Source organism: Heteronotia binoei, chromosome 12 (assembly GCF_032191835.1).
Source record: "Heteronotia binoei isolate CCM8104 ecotype False Entrance Well chromosome 12, APGP_CSIRO_Hbin_v1, whole genome shotgun sequence".
NCBI lineage: Eukaryota > Metazoa > Chordata > Lepidosauria > Squamata > Gekkonidae > Heteronotia > Heteronotia binoei.
The window spans coordinates 62,310,896-62,334,497 of record NC_083234.1 but is presented as its reverse complement, the minus strand read 5'-3'; the positions used below and the strand labels follow the sequence as shown (position 1 = coordinate 62,334,497).

The 23,602-nt window shown below is 43.9% G+C and overlaps 1 protein-coding gene across 9 annotated transcripts in view; it reads right to left on the bottom strand.

Annotated features, from left to right (window-relative positions):
• CACNA1B (calcium voltage-gated channel subunit alpha1 B) overlaps window positions 1-23,602 on the bottom strand; it is a 490,529-nt gene that overhangs the window by 107,449 nt on the left and 359,478 nt on the right. For 5 of the 9 annotated variants that reach the window (XM_060251281.1, XM_060251280.1, XM_060251283.1 and 2 more), the window contains 8 exons: window positions 23,452-23,514; window positions 16,509-16,586; window positions 12,663-13,490; window positions 7,734-7,951; window positions 4,500-4,626; window positions 2,362-2,491; window positions 1,562-1,621; window positions 61-167 (listed from right to left, as the gene is read on the bottom strand). In XM_060251281.1, the coding sequence (XP_060107264.1) occupies window positions 61-167; window positions 1,562-1,621; window positions 2,362-2,491; window positions 4,500-4,626; window positions 7,734-7,951; window positions 12,663-13,490; window positions 16,509-16,586; window positions 23,452-23,514 (1,611 nt within the window). The remainder of the gene's footprint in view (window positions 1-60; window positions 168-1,561; window positions 1,622-2,361; window positions 2,492-4,499; window positions 4,627-7,733; window positions 7,952-12,662; window positions 13,491-16,508; window positions 16,587-23,451; window positions 23,515-23,602) is intronic. The other 4 variants (XM_060251289.1, XM_060251286.1, XM_060251287.1 and 1 more) reach the window with 2 other exon arrangements.

Genomic DNA, 23,602 nt, shown 5'->3' with positions numbered 1-23,602 from the left:
CAGCGTCGCCCCATTTTCTGCTCAGGAAATCAGAGCCCCCACAAAAGAAAAGCTACTTACGAAAAGGCGAAGGCCACAAGAGCCCCACTGACCACAATAAAATCCAGGATGTTCCAGAGGTCACGGAAATAGGAGCCAGGGTGCAGGATTAATCCCAGGTCAATCATCTACATAGGAATCAAAAGCAAAGGCTTCAGGTATACATTAATTTTTACACACATGCACAGCTACAGCAAATCTGCCCTTTCACTGCTGAACGGATCGCAAAAAGGGAAAGAATGTGGCACCCTTAGAGTCCACTCTGCAATGAACCAAACATCCCTTTACTCCCCCTCCCCAAATGATCCTTGTTGGTAGGGCTTAAAAACCATGAAATATTAACAGACTATTGGTGCTGACTTGTGGTAACAGAAAGGAACCACAAAGGAACTGCGTTCCTTTTTCTTCATCACTGCTGTTGGAAAAAGAACCCTGAATCAATGTGAGAGTCACCCTCATGCAAGCTCCTTTCTGCCTGTTAGTCAACCATCCAAGAAACAGATCAAGATGGGTAGCTGTGCTCAGTGTTCCCTCTAAGCTGCAGAGTCTTGTGAGCAAAACTTCTACTTTGTGAGCTACTGGCATTAAAGTTGTGAGCTGCCGCATAAATTATTGTGCCCCGGGGGGTCATCCTTTCTGAGCTAAGACAAAACTGTGTGAGCTGGAGGCTAAAAACCTGTGAGGTAGCTCACGTTAACTCAGCTTAAGAGGGAACACTGGCTGTGCTAGTTTGTCTGTAGCAGCAGAAAAGAGCAAGAGTCCAGCAGAACCTTAAAGACTAAAAAAAATGGTAGGACATGAGCTGTTGTGAGCTACTGCTCACTTCTTCAGATATCAATAGATTCCAGGTGACTGAAACAAGACAGGGGTGGTAGCATCCACTGGGAGGCCTCTATCTCTAGAGGCAGGTTGCTCAAGATTGCCCTCCAGTGGATAGGGTGCCCATTCTGTCATATGGAGGTGGCTGCTGGCACTGGCCATGATTGGAAGAAAGGATGTGCAGGTGGGGCTACAGGGAATCAACTGAGTGTGAAGGACAGCTGGAATGAGACTTGCAGGCAAGGCCATAGCTAGCAAGGGGCACAGGGATGGTGCCCCCTATAGAATCTGCAGCACCCCTGCCCCCAATCTTCCCAAAGGGAGAATCAGGGAAGCTTGGGTGAGGGGTGCTGCAGATTCTATAGGAGGCATCACCCCTGTGCCCCCGTCAACTATGGCCCTGCCTGCAGAGCAGGGTTGGCTGCAGGGCAATGGCTTGAAGACAGATGTGAAGTACATGTGGGGGTGGCTGGTTGAGAAGAACTGAACTGAACACTGTGTAGCAATAGGCCAAAAGGCCAAGTGCAGCCATCATTGGTGCTCTCAACACTGTTGCAATAATGGAAGTGGAATGCCACAATTGCAGCTTGGAGTGGTTATTTTGCACATGTGGAGGAAAGTGCTGCAACAGCCCAGGTATCTCTGGAGGTCATCAACCATATGATGTTGACACATACTCAAAGGACCAAAAAGAGATTCTTACCTTTATTACCATCTCAAAAGTAAAGACACCAGTAAATATGTAATCCAGGTACTTGAGAGCCTAAAATCAGAATAAGAGACTTGGTTGAAAAGGTGGACAGATCTATACAAGAACAGCAAAGAATGAATGGGGTTCTATAGGAGTGGATCTTACTACTATAACTCTGCATGGTAAATTCAAAATTCCATGGTGTGAGTCTCCCATAGCACATATTCTCAGATGTTTCATAACACGGGCACAGTTTTGTTTCTAGATGAAAACTGGTGGCGCTCGTACAGTCAAAAAGAGACATGGGATTGGTTAGGATGGTACCACTAAGTCAGAAATCTTCCAAGGGAATGGACTGTCTCCTCCTCCATTCCAAGAACTCCTTCATCCAAGAGAAGATTTCTCACAGTGCAGGGGAATCACTGGCTCTAACTTTTAAGAAACTTTTCAATGACAAACATCCTACTTGAAACTGAAGGATAATCCAGTTAAGACTGACTTCCAAAATCCCATTTTATTTTATTTTATTTTGCTTATTCAGTTGGTGCTTGGTATCAGAACCGTGATTTCTTGGGAATGGTGACATTTCCTCTGCCATGCATTACATTCAGTAAGATGAGCATACAAATGGCCCAGTTGCTCCAGCAATGGGGAATGAGTTTCCCAAAGCAGCACCAGATTGGGGCAACGATGGCTATGAACAAGTGTGCAAAATGCAGGAAAGAGCAGAAGACAGGGGTTTCTCAATATTTTTCTTCAGTAGCAGAAAAAATAATAATTTTATGAAATTTCAACAATGAACTATGACTCACCTCATTCCTCGGTGACTCAGCTTGCACTGGGTCCTCAGCAGCCAATGCAATACTGCTGAGCGCTATAACAATGAGGATGACCATTTCAAAGTAACGCATGTTCACAATGTAATGACATAGGCGCCGGATTCTGCAAGAGCCAAAGTAAAAAGCACAGGAAAGGTCTGGCTGTGCTATGAGCTATTGAACAAGAGCACCCGTCCCCAAAGTTATGAAGTTTGTAGGGAAAACATGCCAGAAAGGATAACTGAATTTAAAAAGAATGCCAAAGATTTATCTATGCTATGGACGGGCATGAACCAAACCACAAGGCAAAATTTGTGACAAACTCTGTGCTGTTTGTGGTTCAGGAACTGAAGTCCATAACAGATTTACCATCATGGACTTCTAAGGCAATTTGTGGGGTTCATGAGGGTTCCTGGCTAGAGCAGAAAGAAGGGATTTAAAGGGACTCTGTCCCTTTAAACTCCTGCTTTTTTGTACCAGCAGAAAGTCACTAAAACAGCTGAGCGGCTAGGGCTCCCTGCCACTTAGCTGTTTCAGGCTTTCTGCTGCAGTCCATTTAAAGTTTAACCTGCCTGTGCTGCTCAGCTTTTTAAAGTCCTTTCTTTGACAGCTAGCCCCTTTAAACAGCTGAAAGGCAAGGAGCAAACTGCTTCGCCTGGAGCAGTTTGCTCTTTGCTGCTCAGCTATTCAAAGAGGCTACCTCCCCAAGAAAGACCCTTTCAACAGGTAAGCTGCACAGAGCAATTTGCTCCATGCCTCTCAGCTGTTTAAAGGGGATTTCTTGGGCAGTGAGCCCCAGGGCTGGCTGCCAAAGAAAGGAAGCCCCTTTAAACAGCTGAGGTAGGGAGCAAATTGCTCCGCCCGGAACAGTATGCTCCATGCCTCTCAGCTTTTTAAAGGAGAATTTTTGGGTAAACTGCTCAGCTCTGGGGCTTTCTTGGTTTCAATTCTGAGCTATTTAAATCACTGACGATATCCATACCAATTAAGCCAATCATGAATCTATACGAACCAAGTGGGTTCATGAATCAAGCTTTCAGTTGGTATAATCTGTAGTTCATCCCCATCCCTAATCTATCATGTCCATCTCTAATCTATGCAGATATTTCCATTGAGGTTGCATTAACTGAAATCCTTAATACAGCTTTCAGATGAGACTGCAGATGTCTGATAAGATCAACCCCTCCTGTTGCATACTGCCTCAGACTTGTTTTTAAGCTGCTCATATGAACTAACTGCTCATATGAACTTTCTTGAACTAACTCTGAACATTGGAATGTTATTGAGCAGACTTAGGAAATTTACACAATCTTGTTGTTTCATAACTGTATATTGTTAACTGAGGAATTTTATTTTTAATTATGTATGATTTTAATATATTGTATTATGCATTTATTTTGTAACCCACCTTGAGCCTGCCTCAGTGGGATGACGGGATAGAAATCCCAGAAATAAAATAAATGAATACTATGTATTAAGCAGTTCCAATACTGAGTAGGTTAATGAAGATGGTATGAATAATTTTTACAACTAGTTTGATTCTGCACTCTTGATCACAGCACAAGAAAGCCAGGAAAATATTTGAAACCAAGAAATCTGATTAGTCAATAGAACTAGTTCTTTGTTATCAGTGAATTTATTTTACTTGTTGGATTGCTTTTATTCTGTTACAAGTGATTTACATAAGTGATTTATTTTACTTATTTGATTGCTTTTATTCCAAGGAGGTCTTCTATCCAACTCTGACTGTTTAGTTTCACCAAGGGGGCCATATCACATTCCAAGAAAAAAAGGATCAAAGAAAATCTCCACATAAACTGCCAAGTGATAAGTACAAAATCTATAGGCAAATGCCTTGTACAAAAAGATATTAAAGCATATATAAAAGGTTTAATAAATTCCATAAGTCATTAAAACTTAAAGCCTCCAGACTGCATATTCATGTTGAATCATCAAAGGCATATCAGGTGGGTATGGCAATAACATATTCTCCTTTCCCCATGCTTCCACCATCCATAGGTGCCATACAGTGTCCAAACAAGTTCTAAGTCCCAAATTAACATTAAACTGAAGAGCACAAAAATACTGTAAAATAAATTCTCAAAACAGACAAAACAGCTGGGATAACTTACGGGTTGGTAGGACTTAGAATGAACATGGAGCTATAAGGCAGGATTGGTTTCGGTCCATTTTTTGTCAAGTCATCGGCATCCATGTCTTTCTTCTCTTCTGTTTTCATTTCAAATTCAACATTATTCACTGCAGTGAAGTCAAAATGGAGCAGGCATCAAAAGAGGGGATTCTAACTTATTTAAAGGTATACTGCCTGACTATCTGTTACCCAATTAATGTTAGTCAATCAATTTAATTTGTATCATTAATTTGTATCATTTGTATCATCAACTTGTATCATTATACTGAGCTATACTAGGCACCCCACAAAAATTATGAGAAAACTGGCTTTGCTTGCTGACATTGAATGGAATGCAAAAATGTACACATTGCAACGCTTCTACAGAAGCACCTTGTAGAAGATCCTGAGCAAAGGAGACAAAGGGTGGATGTAAGTGACCAGCCTGTTCAGCCTCATGTTACTAAAAAGGGATCTGTCGGGGGGGGAGGGGGGTGGCGGCATCTCATCCTCTTATTCACCAACCCTGGAGGGGACCAGGCTGCTGCCAGATGAAGAAATGGGAGGTCCAACTCTGGGAAGGCTGCTGGCACCTCCCATGCTGGGGCAGGAAGAGAGTTGGTGGGACTCTCCTCTCTTGAACAGGAGACAGCAGTGAGGGAGAGATGACAGACAAGAAGGAGCTGGGAAGGTACAGACAGGGACTTCAGCAGTGAAGAGATGGACTCAACAGCCCTACCTCATGCCAAGGGTAAGAACAGGGGGTGGAGCCATAGGGTAAGCACCGCACTGGGTCCAGGAATTGTCCAACAGGTGAATCCTCCCTGGGGCAGAGGGGGATTTGACAGTTCTGGGGGGCTCTGCTCTGAGGGGGAAGACTTAAGCAGCCCGCAGAAGTCTGGCCAAGGAGGAAGAGCATGGGAGAAGCACAGAGTCACCAGGAGAGCATCAGGGAAACCATGTGTTAGAGAGAGGAATTTAGGTGCCTGTCATGCTGCATTGTCTGAGGCCACAGCCAAGCCAGCTAGCTGAAAAGCTGAGCACTGGAGGACCCTGCTGAATTGAGCTTGGACTCAACAGCCCCAGGACTCAACAGGATAATTTCAAACTTCCCATCCCTGCTATTTCAACCCCTCAAATTCCATTTTATTTTGCTTCTTCCTTACAGAAACTGAATTTGTTATTCTTGCACCGTTTTCTGTTTTGTTGCACTGATTTTCCCCCATGAAATGTACATGTTTCAACATGATTTGAATATAAAAAATTGCATTATGTATGCACGCGATATATAATGCACATATGCTCTGTACACATAAATAATGTATCAAATGCATATAAAACTATTGTAGAAGCACTTGAAATGAAGAAATGAGACGTGAGCAACTGGGTTAAACTAGATTATTTAATGGCTGGTCTACATCAACAAAGAACCGTGCCCTACTTCTGGAAGGTGGATTCCTGGCTAGCAAGTAGGCCACTACAACAACCAGTGTTTTGCACAAACACACCCCAATCCAAATTCTGCCAGTGCTCCTACTGTCTTGGTTAATCCTCAGTGGGAGCAGTTTCTGCCTACACACAAAGCTGTGCCAAGAGGTGTTAAGCGTGGACTCCAGTCCCTCCATGGGCTTGGTTGAAGCTGCTCAGCACCAAGGATGCCCCATCCTCAATCTATCTGGCAGCTCAAGTCTTTGATGAGCTGGTGCAAGGTACAACCTTTCAACCATAGAGGCCTCAGAGTATTCATCCAATGCCTTACCTGTATTGCAGCAATCTACTCTATTCATACCAAGCTGTAGCCTACCCAGTCTCAAGACCAGGCCACACTACATGTAATCACCAATCCCGGAAAACTGCAAAGTAGGATGAAAAAAGGCACCCTTCATCTGCTTAACAGCAACATTATTCCGAAGGACAGTAGTACCAAAACCAATTTTCAATAGCTGCTGAAATTTCTTTTGCCCTTAGGCTGCTCTCTATGAAGCAACAAACAGCTCAAAGTTTCTCCGACAGGAACCTTGAGCCCCATTCAAAAGGTGGGAGTGGCTGAATGAGGCTGTGGACTGGCTTACAATGCATGTATGCAACACAAATCAGTCTACACCAGGGATGTCGAACATGTAGTTTGGGGGCCAAATCAGGCCTCCAGAGGGCTCCCATCAGGCCCCCGAACAATTGGCTGTCATCTGCTTCCTTCTCCCTCTCTCTTGCGTCCTTCTGCATCACAGCTTGCTTTGCTACAGAACAAAGCCTCTATTTTCTCCATTGGCTGAGGCTCCTCCCTTGGGGAGGAAGGGGGGAGGAATAGCTTGCTTTGCCAAGCTCTCTCAATTGCACAGCAGAGCTACTGAGCCAAGCCTCTCTTCCTTCTATTGGCTGAGGATCCCCCCCCCCCGTTCCCCATGGAAGGAAGGAAAGAGCCACAGCTTCTTTTGCCCAGTTCCCTGGATCCCATGGGAGAAAGAAAGAAAGCATATTTAAAGAAAGCATATTTAAAAGCAATAAGTGCTAACATTTTAAGCATGTTTTAAGTTTTTAAAATATATATTTGCGTTATCTGTGTTCTTTATAAAATTTATATCTCTGCTACCTAATCTTAAATAGGCACACACATGGCCTGGCCCAGCATGGCTCAGCCCAACCCAACATGGCCCGACTTCTCAAAGTCTCACTTATGTCAGATCCAGCCCTCATAACAAATGAGTTTGACACCCCCGGTCTACACAATCAGCACTGAAAAGGGGAAGAGAATTAAAACAGGTTGCCAAAAATATAAGGAAAGATCAAAAGAAACAAAATAGGAACATTGAACATATATGAACATATGAAGCTGCCTTATACTGAATCAGACCCTCAGTCCATCAGTCACTATCGTCTACTCAGAATGGCAGCGGCTCTCCAGGGTCTCAAGCTGAGGTTTTTCATGTCTATTTGCCTGGAGCCTTTTTAGTTGGAGATGCTGGGGATTGAACCTGGGACCTCCTGCTTACCAAGCAGATGCCCTACCACTGAGCCACCGTCCCTCCCCTTTGGTTCATCCCTGGTTATCATGCTTCTGCACCTGACCAAGATGACTGAACCAGTCTGAGTCTCACCCAAGATGACACCCACTGTCTTCATGCCCATTTTTCTTTCAAGTCCTCAGCAGCACAGTTTGCAATCTCATAACCAGGGAGTTGTACTAGAGCTGAAGGTTCCATTATTCAGACACACCTGGAAGTGTGGAAGCACTCACTTGGAATGATGGTAGCATCCCCTGGAGGAGCAGTGACAGTGACAGGAATGTTCACAGTGGCAGTTTTGTCCAGTGATGGCTGACCCATGCGGGTGACATTCTTCTGGTTATCAGCATCCTCTGGCTGTTCAGGCACTCTCTGTAGACAGGTACTTGGCAGCGTATGCAACGGGGCAACAATGACACTCCCGCCAGCCTCTGTGTCACCTTGACCTTCCCTGAAATGCAAAAGCAAAGATTATAAATTCACCTCAGGTCTGCGGCTCTGTTAAGTTCTCAAGAGTAAATTATTTGACAACCTGACTCCTCTTCAACTTGACTTCGCAGGAAGATCCCAGACTGACAAATCATCACCCTTCATCACAAAGAATGCCTTCAAAATTCTCATCTACATTTCTCCTCAGATTTTAATGTACTGAGTTACTTGGCTTTTGTTTTTCAGGTGGATCTACGGTATTAGTCATCCTCCATGGTTTCCCTTTTTATTTCCAGGTTTTATACAAATGGTACAATGCAGTTTGCTATGACTTTCATTCCCTTCCATTCATCTGCCCCCCTCCCATCAACTGATAAAACATTTGTTTTTAAAAAGCTATTGGATAAAATCACATGTGTGATTCTATAAATCAGGGGCATCAAACATGTGGCCTGGGGGCTGAATCAGGCCCTCGAGCAACTGGCTCTTGTCTGCTTCCTTCTCCTTCTCTCTTGCTTCCTTCTGCATCACAGCCTGCTTTGCAAGGCCTGCTCAGTTGCACAAGAGCTTCAGAACAAAACCTCGATATTCTCCATTGGTTGAGGCTCCTCTCCCTCCCGGTACCCTGGAGAAGGCGGGAAAGAGCCAGAGCTTCCTTTGCCCAATTCCTTGGATCTCATGGGAGAAATACAAAGAAAGCACCTTTAAGACCAACAAGTTCTAATGTTTTAAGCATGTTTTAAGGTTTTTTTTTTTTTAAAAAAAACTTTATTCATGTTTGTCTGTGTCCTAAGTTTATCTCTCTGCTACTTAATCTTAAATAGGTACATACATGGCCTGGCCCAAAATGGTCCAGCCTGGCCCAACAAGGTCTCATTTATGTCAGATCAGGCCCTTATAACAAATGAGTTCGACACCCCTGCTATAAATAATTGTTTTTTGGGGGGAAGGGGATTGTATTTGTGCATGTGTGTGCATGCCTGGAAGTCATGGCAACTTCCGGCAACCCCTACTGAAGCATGGAGGACATTTAGAGAAGTGGCTAGATACAGCATATCTCTGCCTTCTGCTCCTGGTGTTTCCAAGTACTTGCCAGGGTCACCCCTGCTTAGCCTCCAAGATCTGATAAGATCAGACTTGCCTGGGCTATCCAGGTCAGGGTATTCTATACAGAATTTTTGTGCAATGTTTTAATGATGCATGGGTGCACCTGCACAGTAAAACAATGAATGAAAGAATTTCAATATATTCAAGCACATGATCCCATAAAAACTTATTTTTGTAGTATTTTCTAAATGAGCCCATGAATGTTGATGAAGTAGAGGGGAAACTTGGAAGGATGTAGCAGATTCAAAATGCTCAGTTCCTGTATTAATTTTAGACATTCTGGAGGATTAGAACACAACGCAAAGCGAGAGGCTAAAACCAATCAAGGAATGAAATGGGGGAAATCCTCTTATCCCATTCTCATTCTTTCTCTCAGGATTTTTGCTCCAGCTTTCTATTCAGAAGTAATATTCAAAGTAGTATTACTGAATATTAATTACTGAATCAAAACAGAAAAAACGTTAAAACAACCACTTTCAACCAATACCACAGAATCAGCAGTCAACAAATACACCATTGATAAAAAGAAGCAGTTGTCTTCAGTGTAGAGATGATGAAAGCAAGCAAACAGACTTCACCTGGTGCCTGAAAGATAGTATTAAAGGAACCAGGCAAATCTGACCAGGCAAGAAGTTCTATAACTGGGGATCAATCACAGAAAGGTGTTTTTTTCTGATTACTACCTGTCTAACCTTTGAAGGCGGAAGCACATGAAGAAAGGTTTATGACACAGATCTTAATGGCTGGCTAGGTCGGTAAAATGAGCACCCAGCTTGCTGGGGGAAAAGTGTAGATGACTAGGGAAGGCAATGGCAAACCACTCTGTAAAAAATCTGCCGTGAAAACATTGTGAAAGCAACGTCACCCCAGAGTCAGAAATGACTGGTGCTTGCACAGGGGAGTTTCCTAAAGGAGCAAGCAGTCCTCAAGAGTGCTCCAGACTGTTCCAGTAGGTCAAAGGCAACACTTTTTACTTGGAAACAAGCTCAAAGTCAGGTAAACTCTTTCTCACCTTCCACCAATTATTATTCAAACAGGCTGGAGGCCTTTTTTAAATTCCTCATGCCCTGTTTATCTGTTGTTCATTTGCAGTCATTAGAGATAGTTTTTAAATAACAAAAGTTTCCCGAAGCTATCCTTAATTGTCTGGGTTTGTAACATTTCAGCTGGGCTAGTGAGGCAACATTGACTTTACAGAATCAATCAAGAAGCTTGGAAAACCATCAGGAACAGAATTTGCTTAAGAAGCAGTTCACAGTCACCAGAGGATCGAAATGCAAACCAGAGGATCGAAAATGGTTACAGTGATACGAGGGCAAGGCACACAGTGGGGTTATTTTTTTGGCAATACTCACAAAAGGCTCTCTTCTGTGCTGATTAACTGGCTGTGGAGTGCAAACAGTTCTCTAGTGTATCATTATAGCTCAGGAATGATTCCAAAATCTTTAAATTAGGCCATTGCAGGGGGCCTCTATTAGACAAAAATCTATATGCTAGCACCTTCTCCACCCCAAAGGGGTTAACAACAAACCCTTATAACAATTTATTCCTAACTGTAGTTCATACCTTTCATTTGTGACTTCCCCATCCCAACTCCTCTGTAAGAAAATACCCCTAATATTCAGAACATCATAGTCACCCGCCTGGTTGCCAGGGTGCCTGGAGACTGAACTCACACACATCTGCTAGGAGAACGTGGGTTTGGCTGCCAGACTGGAAAGGACTTATGAGTACTAACAGCCACAATGCTAAAGCAGCACTCCATGTTTCTGGAGGAGCGCTAGTCAGGAGAACGGATGGTTTCCAGTTGCGTAAGGCAAACACCATCTCTATCATTGGAGCGGAAGAAGTTGCGCCGCTAGGAGCTATCCAGGCCATGCGTTTTTCAGCCTTGACCATAGAATCCACTTTGAGAGGCTAATACCAGCTATCTTCCAGCAGTGCCAAGACTCCATTTCAGCGGGAGGCTCATGTACTGAACAGATGTCACCCATCCATGAGGCCATCAAGCTTATCTAGGCATGGACCCTGCCGGACTGCCGAAGCCTTTGTCCAATGGAACCCAAGACAAAGACTGGTGCCAAGAAGAACACTGAAGAAGAGGAAGACCATCTTCAGTGAGCCAAGTTCCTTTGTGTAAACCGGGTGTTACCTTAGGTAGCAATTTGGCCATCTATTGTCATCTTTTTAGATAAGTTTAATAGTCTTAAGCACACCTCCACCCAGTGATTTCCCCCATTCTTCTCCCCAACAGTCATCCTGGAGCTTCCCCACCCTGGCTCATTGTTACCTGAAAGTCCAATCAGGTAACCAGGGCCCAAGCTTGTTCATTGGTCAGTCATGGGCACCCAATTAGGCGCCACCAATTAACTTGCTATTGGCTACTGCAGAAGTCCAGCCCTTATGGCCACTGCAGAGCCTCCCCTTTTTCTGAGGTCATGTACCAGCTGACCACCTTTCCTCCACCCCTGTACTTCCCATCCTCTAAGGCTCAAGGTAGTCCTTATAACCTGTGACCCAGCTCCCCACAGGTGTGCAGCTAGCAGTACCCCAATTCTGCTGTCTAGATCCATCCCTGATTCCTGATCAGTTGAAGGTCCCATTTCCCCCGTCCTCTTTCGTCGCCATTGGAGCCTTCCTTGAAGACTATGATCGGTAATTATCACCCTGTTTGTCTATCCATGTGTTGTCTCTATATCTCTATTTTTCTTAGGTCTGTATGTGATTTTTTATGAGTTATTTGTCTTGTATGTGAGCTCTATATTTTTCTGGAATAAATTTTAATTGTTTTACTTAATTGGAGTCCTTGGTAGATTTAAGCATTAATTTCTGGACATGTATCCTGTATACATAGATAAAAGATCCTGTTTAAGCCAGGTGCCCACCTGACAATTCCCCAACCTCGTTTTGAGGACATTTTGGCTTACACCTCACAAACATAGGCATTCCATCATTTCAGAGTTTAATATTATCAAGAAGACACTTTGATTAGGAGGCAATTCTGGAATTGTTCCATAATGGGGGGGGGACAGAAAGGGGGGGATCTGCAGAAATCATTAGCCCTCAAACTGGAGCCAGTGCTTCCCTCTGTTTAATTTAAAAATGCACACACACACCAATGATAAATCTTAGGAAAGATTGGCTTGGATACATGTTTAGAGTGTCCTGAAGTGATAGAAAGATTGCAAACATAACCCATGGGGAACAGTCAGGCCTATCTGAATAGCAAGCAGCCAACAGCCTATGTCTAACTCATGCGCCTGCTTTATGCACCACTAGCCCCAACCATTAAATTGCATGACGGGAAACAAACAGAAGTGAGAAGCAGACTTCACTGTCTCCTTACGAATAGAAAAGTCTGGCTTAGATGAAGTTAGCAGGTGCATCTTTAAAGCAACAAGGAGTAAAAAAGTTCCCTCACACCCGTCAGCCTCTTCCTTTGTCTGCTCCCTGGCTTCCTACTCTTTTCATATACTTCTCAAAATGAATCTACTGAATTCTAGAACTGAGTACATCATTTGATGTCAATATTGAATCATCTTTTTAGCTTCCAATATAGCACTGGCCTTCACCAAGCCAATCAATCCTGCCTCATCAGTGAAGAGTCTGCCTCCTGGCCAACTCACCTTGGCTGGTGATTCCTCAGTTCCTTCTCCCCCTGTTCTCCCTCCTCACCATTCTCCTTTTCCACTGACTCATAAGTTGATAATGCCTTATGCCGCATCTTGTGTCGTCTGTGAGGTTCTTCACAGCCCTCTCCTTTAGAGCCTGGATCTCCTTCCCGATTCCCAGGCCTGGATCCTCCTCGGTGTCGTGAACGGCGCTCAGTCTTGGTGCCATTGACCGTACCATTGCCTTCTTTGACTTGCCGCTCCGCCGAATGCCGGTGACTGCGGTGGCGCCTGTGCTCTCTCTCGGCTCCCTCTTCCACTGACCCGCGGCGGTGATGCCGTCTCCCTCCTTCCTGGGTTCTGTTGCGCTCACTCTTTCCTTCTTTGCCACCACCTTCACCCTCTTTGCTCCGGCTCCTGTGAGGCCTGTTGCGCTCCTCCTTATTGTTTATGCCAGACTCCCCATTCTCTTCCTTTGGCATATTGCTCTTTTCTTGCTCTCCAGCCTTGTCTTTCTCTCTGTGCCGATGATGCTTCCGGGGACCCTCTGTGCCCTCGGCCGGAATAGTCTTTGCCTGCTCTGCTGATTCCTGAACATCAGTGGGACTCAGCTTACTGCCATTGCTGTTGTGGCCTTCGCTGCTCCTTGGCTCAACCACCAAGGGTCGATCCAAATGAGTTTTCATATCTGGACGAATGTGGAGGGTGGTAGCATAGCGCACCCTATCCTCTGGATCCAGTTCATTATATAGTGCTTCACAGCTGGTCTGGAAATTGTGCATACGGATCTGGCTGGTTCTCTGCTCCCAAACAGATTTCGATTTAGAGGCATTCTGCTGTTTGCTACAGAAGAGAGGGAGGAACAGGGGAATGGGAAGTAGGGGGAGGAAGGGGAGCAGAAGACAGAGATGGTTACCATTTAATCAATATGAAATGACAATAGCTTTCAGAATTGCAAAATCTAGCCTAAATAAAAACAAGAACAATGATGGGACGGCCAGTTGAATACACAAGAGGAGGTGAAGCCAGTGAGAAAACCACAAATGTTAATTTGCCCTCTGTGTCTCCATTCTGATGCCGTGAGGGTTAGTTGCCTTTGAAAAATCAGTTCATCTAGAACAGGGGTGTCAAACATGCAGTTTGAGGGCTGAATCAGGCCCCCGGAGGGCTCCTAAAAGACCCGCAAGCAACAAACTACTGTCTGCTTCCTTCTCCCTCTCTTGCTTCCTTCTGCATCACAACTTGCTTTGCCAGACTTGCTCAATCACACAGGAGCTACAGAGCAAAGCTCCTCCCTTGGGGAGGAAGTGGGGGGAAGAAGAGCTAGCTTTGCCAGGCTTTCTCAATTGCACTGCAGAGCTATTGAGCCAAGCCTCTCTGCCTTCTGTTGGCTGAGGCTCAGCAAGCCAGTGAGACGGATTAGACTGAGTGTGTGTGTTTGTCTATGTCCTTTATAAAGTTTATATCTCCCTGATCTGGCATTATATTTTATGACACACATGGCCTGGCCCAACAAAGTCGAGATCTGGCCCTCATAGCAAATGAATTCGACACCTCTGATCTAGAAGGATGCCAAACTCCACAATAAAGGGCCCCACACCTTTATTTATTTATTTTTTTTAAAAAAGCCACAGCATTCCATCATTCCTTCCAAACAACCCAAGAACTGTTCTCCCCTCTCCATATCATCTCCATTGTGTTCTCCTGTCATGAGGGAAAGCCAGGGTGGGCTTAAGCAAGAGATATTTAAAAACCAATTTGCATCAACATGATAAATTAAAATATACATGGCAAAGAACCACTTCACTGATAGCTCATTAGTGACATACATATGTTACCAGCTATGAGTAGAAAGAAGTCATGGGTAACAACAGGGCATCATCCCCAAGACCTGCGCCAGAAGGCTTTTCAAAAAGTTAACTGTGAGAGGTTTATTAATTTAGGTGTGTTGAAGACTCTAGTCACTACTGTGTTCCAATTCAGCGGTGTTTCTTGAATGTGATGTTTTGTACTTTTTTGAGCAGTCAGGATGAAGCATCGTCTCTTCAGAAAAACAGAAGTAAAAATAAAATAACTAGTACACCTTTAGGACCTCATGCCAAAAAGCTTCTTGCTAACGGTTTTCTTTTAAAAAATCAGGGAAAGCTATTTGAGATTTTTTTTTTTCTAGGTTCATGTGCAGCAGTCAGAATTCAGAATGACATACAGACGCTAAATGCTCTTGCAATGGCAACCAGTTATCTTTTCAATCTGCAAGGTCTGTGAAAACGAAGGTTCTGGGCAGAGAGCAAATCTCTCATCACAGCCAGACATTCTAGTCTGCATGACCCTGTAAGTTTAGTGCCAGAATGTATGGTTTGTATCCAGAAAATCCTGGGTTTTATCCCAGCCATCTTGTGGTGGAACTATTAGATCTCTCCTCTGAAAAGTAGTACCTTTAGCTGATTTTAGAAGGAGAAACCAACTGAAGCTTCTCCTTCAGAGGCCTGGCCTGGCCCACAGGTATCCCTGTTCTGATCACATCCATGGTTAGGTTATGGTAATGTGCTGGGTTGCCTCTGCAATAGTGTTGTGTGATATGAGTTCAGGGGGAGTTCATTTTTGCCAACTGTAAAAGAACTGCATTGGCTGTTCACCAATTCACTTATGGGCACAATTCCAAGTCCTAAATTATCTTGGTCTAGGGTACTTTAAGTACTGCTTGAGCTAAGATTATCTATGGAAGCCCTGCCCACCAGGCTCCATCTTCTGAAGGAAGAAGATGATGATATTGGATTTATATCCCGCCCTCCACTCCGAAGAGTCTCAGAGCGGCTCACAATCTCCTTTACCTTCCTCCCCCACAACAGACACCCTGTGAGGTGGGTGGAGCTGGAGAGGGCTCTCACAGCAGCTGCCCTTTCAAGGACAACCTCTGCCAGGGCTATGGCTGACCCAAGGCCATTCCAGCAGGTGCAAGTGGAGGAGTGGGGAATCGAACCCGGTTCTCCCAGATAAGAGTCTGTACACTTAACCACTACACCAAACTAGCCATTAGAGACAGAGGATTCTCTGCTTTGGCATATTACCAATGGCATTCGCTGCATTGGCTAGTGCAAAGCTTCTTAATTTTTCCAGTGCATGGCGAACAAATTTCCTTTTCCGCAGGCTTTTTGCTATTTTTTAACCATCTCCCTCCAGATGATTAAGGGTTGCCATTTGCAACCGAGTTCCTCCCCACTGACTTCAGTGTAACTCTGCTTTGGATGGCAAATTATGGGGGTATAAATCTTTTAGTACTGATCCTTGCTGCTATCAGTATTTCAACACTATGGCTCGTCGGATTTTTGTTTGTTTGTTTCACTGTTGGTCTTGTTAATTGTGATAGATCAGTGTGTTTCACTGTTTAATTATGCTGGAAGTAGCCTCAGTAGCTAATCTAGCCATTTGTGTGGTGTGGGTGGGTGTGGAGGATGTAATAAATATTTAACCTGAATAGTTAAATGACATTCAGGTAGCAGGTCAGTTAGAGAGATGCTGCCTGGCACTGCCACTCAGCGTAAACAACATTGCGTCAGAAGGACAACTGGCCTAAGGTGTGTCCACATAAGCCAAACCTTGCAAATGAATAGTAATCTGAATGGGCTAGCCTACACATGTAGCAGAATGACGTTGCAAAATGGACTGTACCACTTCAGACTGCAGATGGACTGTACCACTTCAGATTACGAAACATTCCTCTGGATTAATCATCTGCCATTAAGTGGAAAGGTATCACAGAACGGTGAAGAATTAGGCTGGAATCTTTCGCCCTGATCTGCTAATCATTTTGAGTTTGGGGAGTTTTTACATACAGACGCATAAAAATATGACTTTTCCCACCTGCAGTCTGAAGTGGAGTAGCCCACTCCCCCATCTCCGAATTCTACCACCTCATTCTGCTGCGGTTGTAGACCAGGGCTGTCTCAGGAGAAAGGAAAAGATAAAACAACAAGAAAATGCCCTTGGCATATTGTTTGTGTGTGTGTGTGTGCATGTGCGTGGGTGTGTGTGTGTGTGAGAGAGAAAGAGCAGGTCAGTCATGTGAGCAACTGATGTATTCTGGCAATGCACAAACTAAGCCTTAATTCAAATCAAAGGGAATTTTGCTCCTGACTTCAGCAAACACTCTGATGTATGAGATATGACTCATACCTTCTCTTGTGACATATCAGGTGGCAACAATCAAACAGATTACAAATGCACAAACACCAAAATGCTACGTTCACGGATTAAGAAGAGCAAGAGTAAATTCACTTAGCAATGAATGAATCAAATGCTAACTTTAGGAAACGCCACAAACTTGGTCATTTGGAACTCATGCAGTAAGCCCCTTGGCAGCCTGTGGGGAAGATCTGGACTCAAGAACATTAATCTGCTACCTTCCTGGTCTTATCCATTTTTAATCGCTTTGAAAAGTCTGGTCACTCTCATAAGAAAAATATTGTTTCTCCAAATTATAAAACAAATGAGATACTCCACACTTTAACATAGCACCTGTCTTTTGGATGTTGAATGTAACAGATGCCCAGGCATAACTGACCGGCAAGTCTTTTCTGTTTAAAGGCCTGAAGTCTATTAAGCAGCCTGGCCACCTCTTAAGGGATAAGATTGTTTAGTAACTTTTGGCTCCTGACTCAGTAGCTTAAGTATAGAATAGCATTCAGGATTTCAACAGGTGGACATTACATATAGGGTTGCCAGGGGGATTTGGGGGGCATTCTAGAGGCTGGCAGGATGTTGCACACAACATGATTGCATCAGCAATGTTGGAGGCGATGCTCTGGTTTTTGTACAAAACTCTATGGGGGTTTTTTGCTTCAAAACCATAGAGTTTGCCCACAAACCAGAGTGTCACTGCGTGACATTCCTGGCACAATGATGTCACCAGGAAGTAATGTCCTCACATCAGGGAGGTTGCACAGCGATGTCATTGTTTAGGAGTGGGGAGGAGGCCAAACTCCCCAAAATTGGGGAAAACCCCACCTGGACCTGGGGGTTGGCATCTCTAATTACATGTGTCATGAACAATTAACAAAAATACAACTAACAACAATGCAATGTGCAAGCCTCACCTTTGTCCCAGTCCATATGACTCACAAAACAGACATCACTTCCTCTTCCTTCTTTGGTAGGGTTCCTGGCCTCCCACTGGGGGTGGGTTTTCCCCCAATTTCAGGGCCTTCAACCTGCTCCAAATAGCTCCATCGGCACCCGACGTGCCCAGCACAATGACATCACTTGAAAGTTACATAATTGCACCGAGCACATTGCAGGGGATGCTCTAACATAGGGGTTGCCAATGGTAGCTCTCCAGATGTTTTTTGCCTACAACTCCCATCAGCCCCAGCCAGCATGGAGAGCTACCGTTGGCCACCCCTGCTCTAGCATTTTGGTAAAAATCTCCATGGCACCACAGAGGTGGTTTTTTTTTTTTTTAACCAAAATGCTAGAGTGTCCTTGCATGGCATGCCTGGAGTGATTATATCACTTCCAGGTAATGTCATTGCACCAGGCATGTCAGGCACCAGGAGCCACATAAGACCTGGCAACCCTAGGCCCTGGCCCTATCTAGGACCTCCAATTGTTCCTGGGACCTCATTTTGGGAAGAGAGAGTGTTTATTGCCACTCAGCTTCACCTATGCTGCCTCCTTGTTTTGCTGCCCTTACAGAGTTTGCAGAGGAGTCCTTGGGCTTCTCCTGTTGTGGTTTGAAAATCATTTAATTAAGAACCAAAAAAGTTAATTGGATACAAATAAAGGGCCCAATATTAATTTCAATAAGTACAAAGCACCAATATAAAAATAAAGCAAATTATACAAAAATACATGCATTTATTACAAATTGGTTTAAAAACAGTCATAGGCCAAAATATAGCCTCAATAAAAATATAATTTGTATAATATTTTAGAATTCGGACCTTATGTGACCCTAAAAGAGACACATTTCAGCCTACTGCTTGCTTCAGTGCCTCTACGGGTGGAACAAGCTCTCATTGGAGATTTAGGGCCCTATGGGGACTGTTGCAGTTCCACAGCGCCTGTAAGTCAGAGCTGTTCCGCCAGGCTTTCATTTGTCTGGACATCTGTCAATCTGGGGCCTCCCTGCTGTGAAATCATTCTTTTGAATTGACCCACTACATTAAGGCTATGTCATCTGTCTGGGGGATGTATGGGAGGAGTAGGTACAATTTGATATCACCATCTTTAGAATTTGACTTGTTTTTAAGATTGTCGTATTATTTTATTGTATGAAGTAGTTTTAACGCTATATATTTATTAATTGTTGTTCCCCATCCTGAACTCATTGAGGGAAGGGCGTGTCAGTGGTCAAGCATAAACATTACAAATAGGCTACATACCCTTAGGTTATACTGGTTCCATATTGCTTTTCAAATTGATTCTTTTGGACCACAGCGGGAAGGTACATAATTGTAAAACCATCTGATTACACGTATCTGATTTGGACACAAAATGATACCATATGAGGCCTATAAAAGTACTTCCTTTTCTTGAGTCACTGATATCTATCAGAACATAATTCTCACTTGGTCCTATATTGTCTAATATTATTATTATTGCAATAAATGAGCCTGTAACAGTTATGCTTGACGACTGAAGATGGCCAGTAGGCCCAAAATGATCTGTTTTACGGTTGCATGGTCCTAATCTGGAAATACTGTATTAACTGTATTCTTATTGATGATATATTTGGGCCTATAATTATTTTTAAACCAATCTGCAATAAGTACATGTATTAGGGTTTGTAGAATGTTTCAGGATCAAGTGCCGTGTTCTACTGGAGAAAGTTTTCCTTCCAGACGTTTCGTTCTCAGTGATGTTCTCCGCAGCTGAGAACGAAACGTCTGGAAGGAAAACTTTCTCCAGTAGAACATGGCACTTGATCCCGAAAGATTCTACAAACCCTAATGATGTTACCAGCCGTGAAAACCTGAATTCTTTGATAAGTACATGTATTTTTGTATATTTTGCATTATTTATATATTGATGTTTTATACTTATTGAAATTAATACTGAGTCCCTTATTTTGTATCCAATTAATGGGTTTTTTTGTTCTTAATTCATTTTTTTGTTAAGTTTTAGTTCCCCTCCTTTTTACTTCTGCTGTGGTTTGAACATCTCCATACAGGCACTGCATACCTCTCCCCTCAGACTCTAGCATCCCTTTTGCCCTGGCAATGCCAGGCCCTGCCACCCAGCTTGCTAACACTCCTCTTGCAATGACTATTGCACTGCTGGCATTCCCAGACAGGATGTCATCAGTGCTGGACTGCTTCTCAGTCTTTCGGTGATGTTGACCAAGAAGGCACGTTCTAAAGGTTTTGCAGCCTCCTCCCTGACAGCTAGCTGGTGAGGGGAAGCCCTGTCCTTACAGCCACGATGTGCCTTTCCACCTCGGAAGGCATAGAAGAATTTTGGAAGTTTATAAAAAGCTTGGAAACTTGGAAGGTATATGTGCCTTTAAAACTCAGTAGGAGCAAGGCTGAATGGGGGCAGGGTGAGCCAGCAGACCCACGTGGTTGTTCCCAGTGAGTCTGTGAAGTGGTGAGAAAGAAAGACAGCCCATTCCCTCAATTTGTTCTGCATTCCTTTCAGAAGTTGTTTGCATAGTAAAGAGTAGTCTGAAGACGCTGGTGGAAATATAGCACATGTTTACATCCAGCAACTTCTGTGAGTAAACTGCTCCAGTGGGATCACAAAAGTGTGTGCTTCCTACCTGCATTTATTTTGGCTGCTTTGTGAGTGTGTGTAGATGTGTTCACTTTCATGCAGTGAAAGTGCAGCCAGCTGCTGAAGGAATGAGGAAATGAAGACTGTATTCAGGGGAACTGCACTACTGGTATTTTTATTTATTCATTTTATGGAATGGAAAGGTCTCCTAGCTCCACCTCCATAGTCCCCAGGTATTTTCTGAGTTGGACCTGGCAACCCTAGCAAGTTCCCAAACTGAAGATAAAGCTAACAAGGCCCTACTCACAGATTTACAAATTTCCCCATTTCTGAAATACTCCCGGATTAATGTGCATGATTTCAAATTACACATGCATCACAGTGAAGCACCTTGAAGACTGAATGATTTATTGTGGCCAAACCTTTTGTGAACTAAAAACTACAGAAGCTTCAGACATAATAAATGCATTTGTATTTCAGGAATCACAAGACTCTTTGTGGGCTTTGCTGCAACAGACTTATACGGCAGCCTTTCTGGAATATACTGTGCGAAAAGCTCATACTCTGTTGACAGTGCCTTCCTTACTGTTTTAATTGGTTTTCAAATACATTAAGAGTACACCCTTGCTATTTAAAAGGCAATTAATCGGAGGTGCAAAGTGGCCCCTTTGTGTTCAGGCGTTGCAGTACAATAAATGAAACCTGGCTTCTCTTAAGAGTGCTAATGGGAGCTTACAGTAGAACAATCGTTCAGATATTAACAAGCCCATTTACATTCTTTGCATCCTCCGCAAGAACTGTAAGGTTACATTATGATAACATTCTGCTGAACCTGTAAATACCCCAGCCCCATGAGTAACACTGCAGAAGTGGCTACTGCTGTTGCACTGGGTACTCTTTTCCTCTGTTATCTGTACCACTGGCTACTGGGGAATCATAAAATCCTAAATACATGCTGGCATTAGCTTTGGACCAGAAAAACAGCCTCTAGGAATGTTCTGATCATTTAGGGAAAGTGCCACATAAATGCAAAGTGTTATTGGCATTGCTACTTTTTTGGGAGTATTTTCCTATTTTGTGTGTGTCGTCATGGCGGCCTCTCATGACTGACCTCTACTGGGGGCCTAGAGGATATTCAGGGAGGCGGCTGAATAAAGCCTTCCCCCGCCTCCCAAGGAGGTCTCCCATCCAAGTACTTGCCAGAGTCAGCCCTGCTTAGCTTCCGAGATATGATGAGATCAGCTTGCCTGGGCTATCCAGGTCAGGCAGCATTGCTAGTGTCTTAAAACCTGTCTAGTCCAGACCTACATATTATGCTGAAATAATAAGGAAAATATATACTACAGGAGTAAGACAGCCTTCCAGAAACTGAGGCCTGCAATTCTTCCCATTCCATTTTTTGTAGCAGGTACTCCTTTGCATATTAGACCACACACTCCTGATGTAGCCAATCCTCCTGGAGCGTAGGCCCTGTACTAAGAGCCCTCTTTGGAGAATTGGCTACATCAGGGGTGTGTGGCCTAATATGCAAAGGAGTTCCCGCTACAGAAAAAAACTCTGGCTGGATGTAATTCAGTAAGAGCCTCCATCCATTCCACTCTCCAACTCACAGGCACCTTTTTAAGAGTTACCGTGTTGAACCATTTCATGAACAAACATTCTCCCCCAATTCTTCTGCTCAAACTGTACCACCGCAGTGCCCCTGCTTTGCAACTTCAATAGAAGACTCAGCAATTACCACACAATAACTGCTTGGGACAACTGGGGTTGTGGCAAAATTACCACAAAATACTTCAAAGGATCACACAGCCATAGCATCTTACAGCAGTGATAAAGCAACCATGTGGTGATTTGTACAGCAAAGTGGGTGGTAGATGGTTAGGGCCCTGTGCATAGCAAAGGAGGAATCAGGGCTGAAGAGGTTATCTGAATCCCAGTCCTACAGTTTCTGGGTACTCAGGCTTTAAACTGAGCCCCATAGTTTTACATGATCAAGGGCCAGATCATTTCAGTACACAAATTTCAATGCTCTGGCAAAGCAAATGCTCTTCGCTTGTAGGGAACCAGCATGGCTAGGCTAGAACTCTTCATCTTGTCACACAACTTTCCATTTTTAAACGTAGAAAATTCGGCTTAGCAGTTCAAAATCAACTAGGAAAATGACTTTAGCAGGAGAGTGCTGATGATGCCTAACTCTGCCCCCCTCAAAGTTGCAGGTACAACCTGCAAGGCATTAAACTGGACCTCTCTCTTCTCAGCATGCTGCACAGCCAGCCTCTATAATCAGTGGCAGAGCTCCACCCACACATGACCGAGGTCAAGAAGTGCCTCAAATTCCCCATAGCTTCTCCCTTCCAGCCACATGTCCCAAGTGCATAATAACTCCCAACCAGAGAGCAACACATTCCAGCAGTTAATTCATCAGAAGTTCCACAGAAACAGCCCACTACTGGGTCTAAAACATTTGAAAATACAACAGAGCTTGCTGAGTGAAAAGAAGGCAATCCCTCCCAGCCATACTTCAATTTTGGGAGAGAATAGAAGGTTGTTTCATGCTGGTCTTTGTATAGCCAGAGGCAATGCTGGCTTAAAGGAGAATCCATGGGCTGACTCAACCGTAGGCAGCTTCACATCTTGCTAGGGACTGTAATGATTCCTGAGGCAGCCTCACTGTAGAACTGTTTTGGAAAAAAAAAACAAATCTAGAAGTTCAACTGGTGGGGGAGAGAGGAGGAAAGAAAACCATCTGACCAGACCACTTGGGATCAGGAGAAGCCACAAAACAAGAGCACAAGGGGCAAGAGGGAGATAAAGGAAAACGCACAAAGTGCATGCAAGCACATGAAGGTGGGGGAGAAGAAATGGAACAACTAGAAGTCACACCACTGAGTTGCTTTATGAGCAACTCGCAAGCATTACAGGGTAATGCTGTCCACTTTCTACTCCAGCAAAATTTCCACAATAAAGTGAATGACTTGAGCAACAATATGTACGGGGGCGGCGGGGTGGGGTGGGGTGGGGAGGAGGATCTAATTGTGTATGTATGTCAATCATCAATCTATGTACTGAATATTGTATACAGAGGGCAACTCACGGTGAATTTACGCTGGAGACTGACGAGCTGCGAGATACAGTACCTCGAGTTTGCTTTACAAAACTGTACATGCAAGAAACAAAAGAACAAAAAACAAAAAGTGAGAAGAAAACAGCCCCCCAGGATAATAAGAAAGCTAAGAGACATCCAG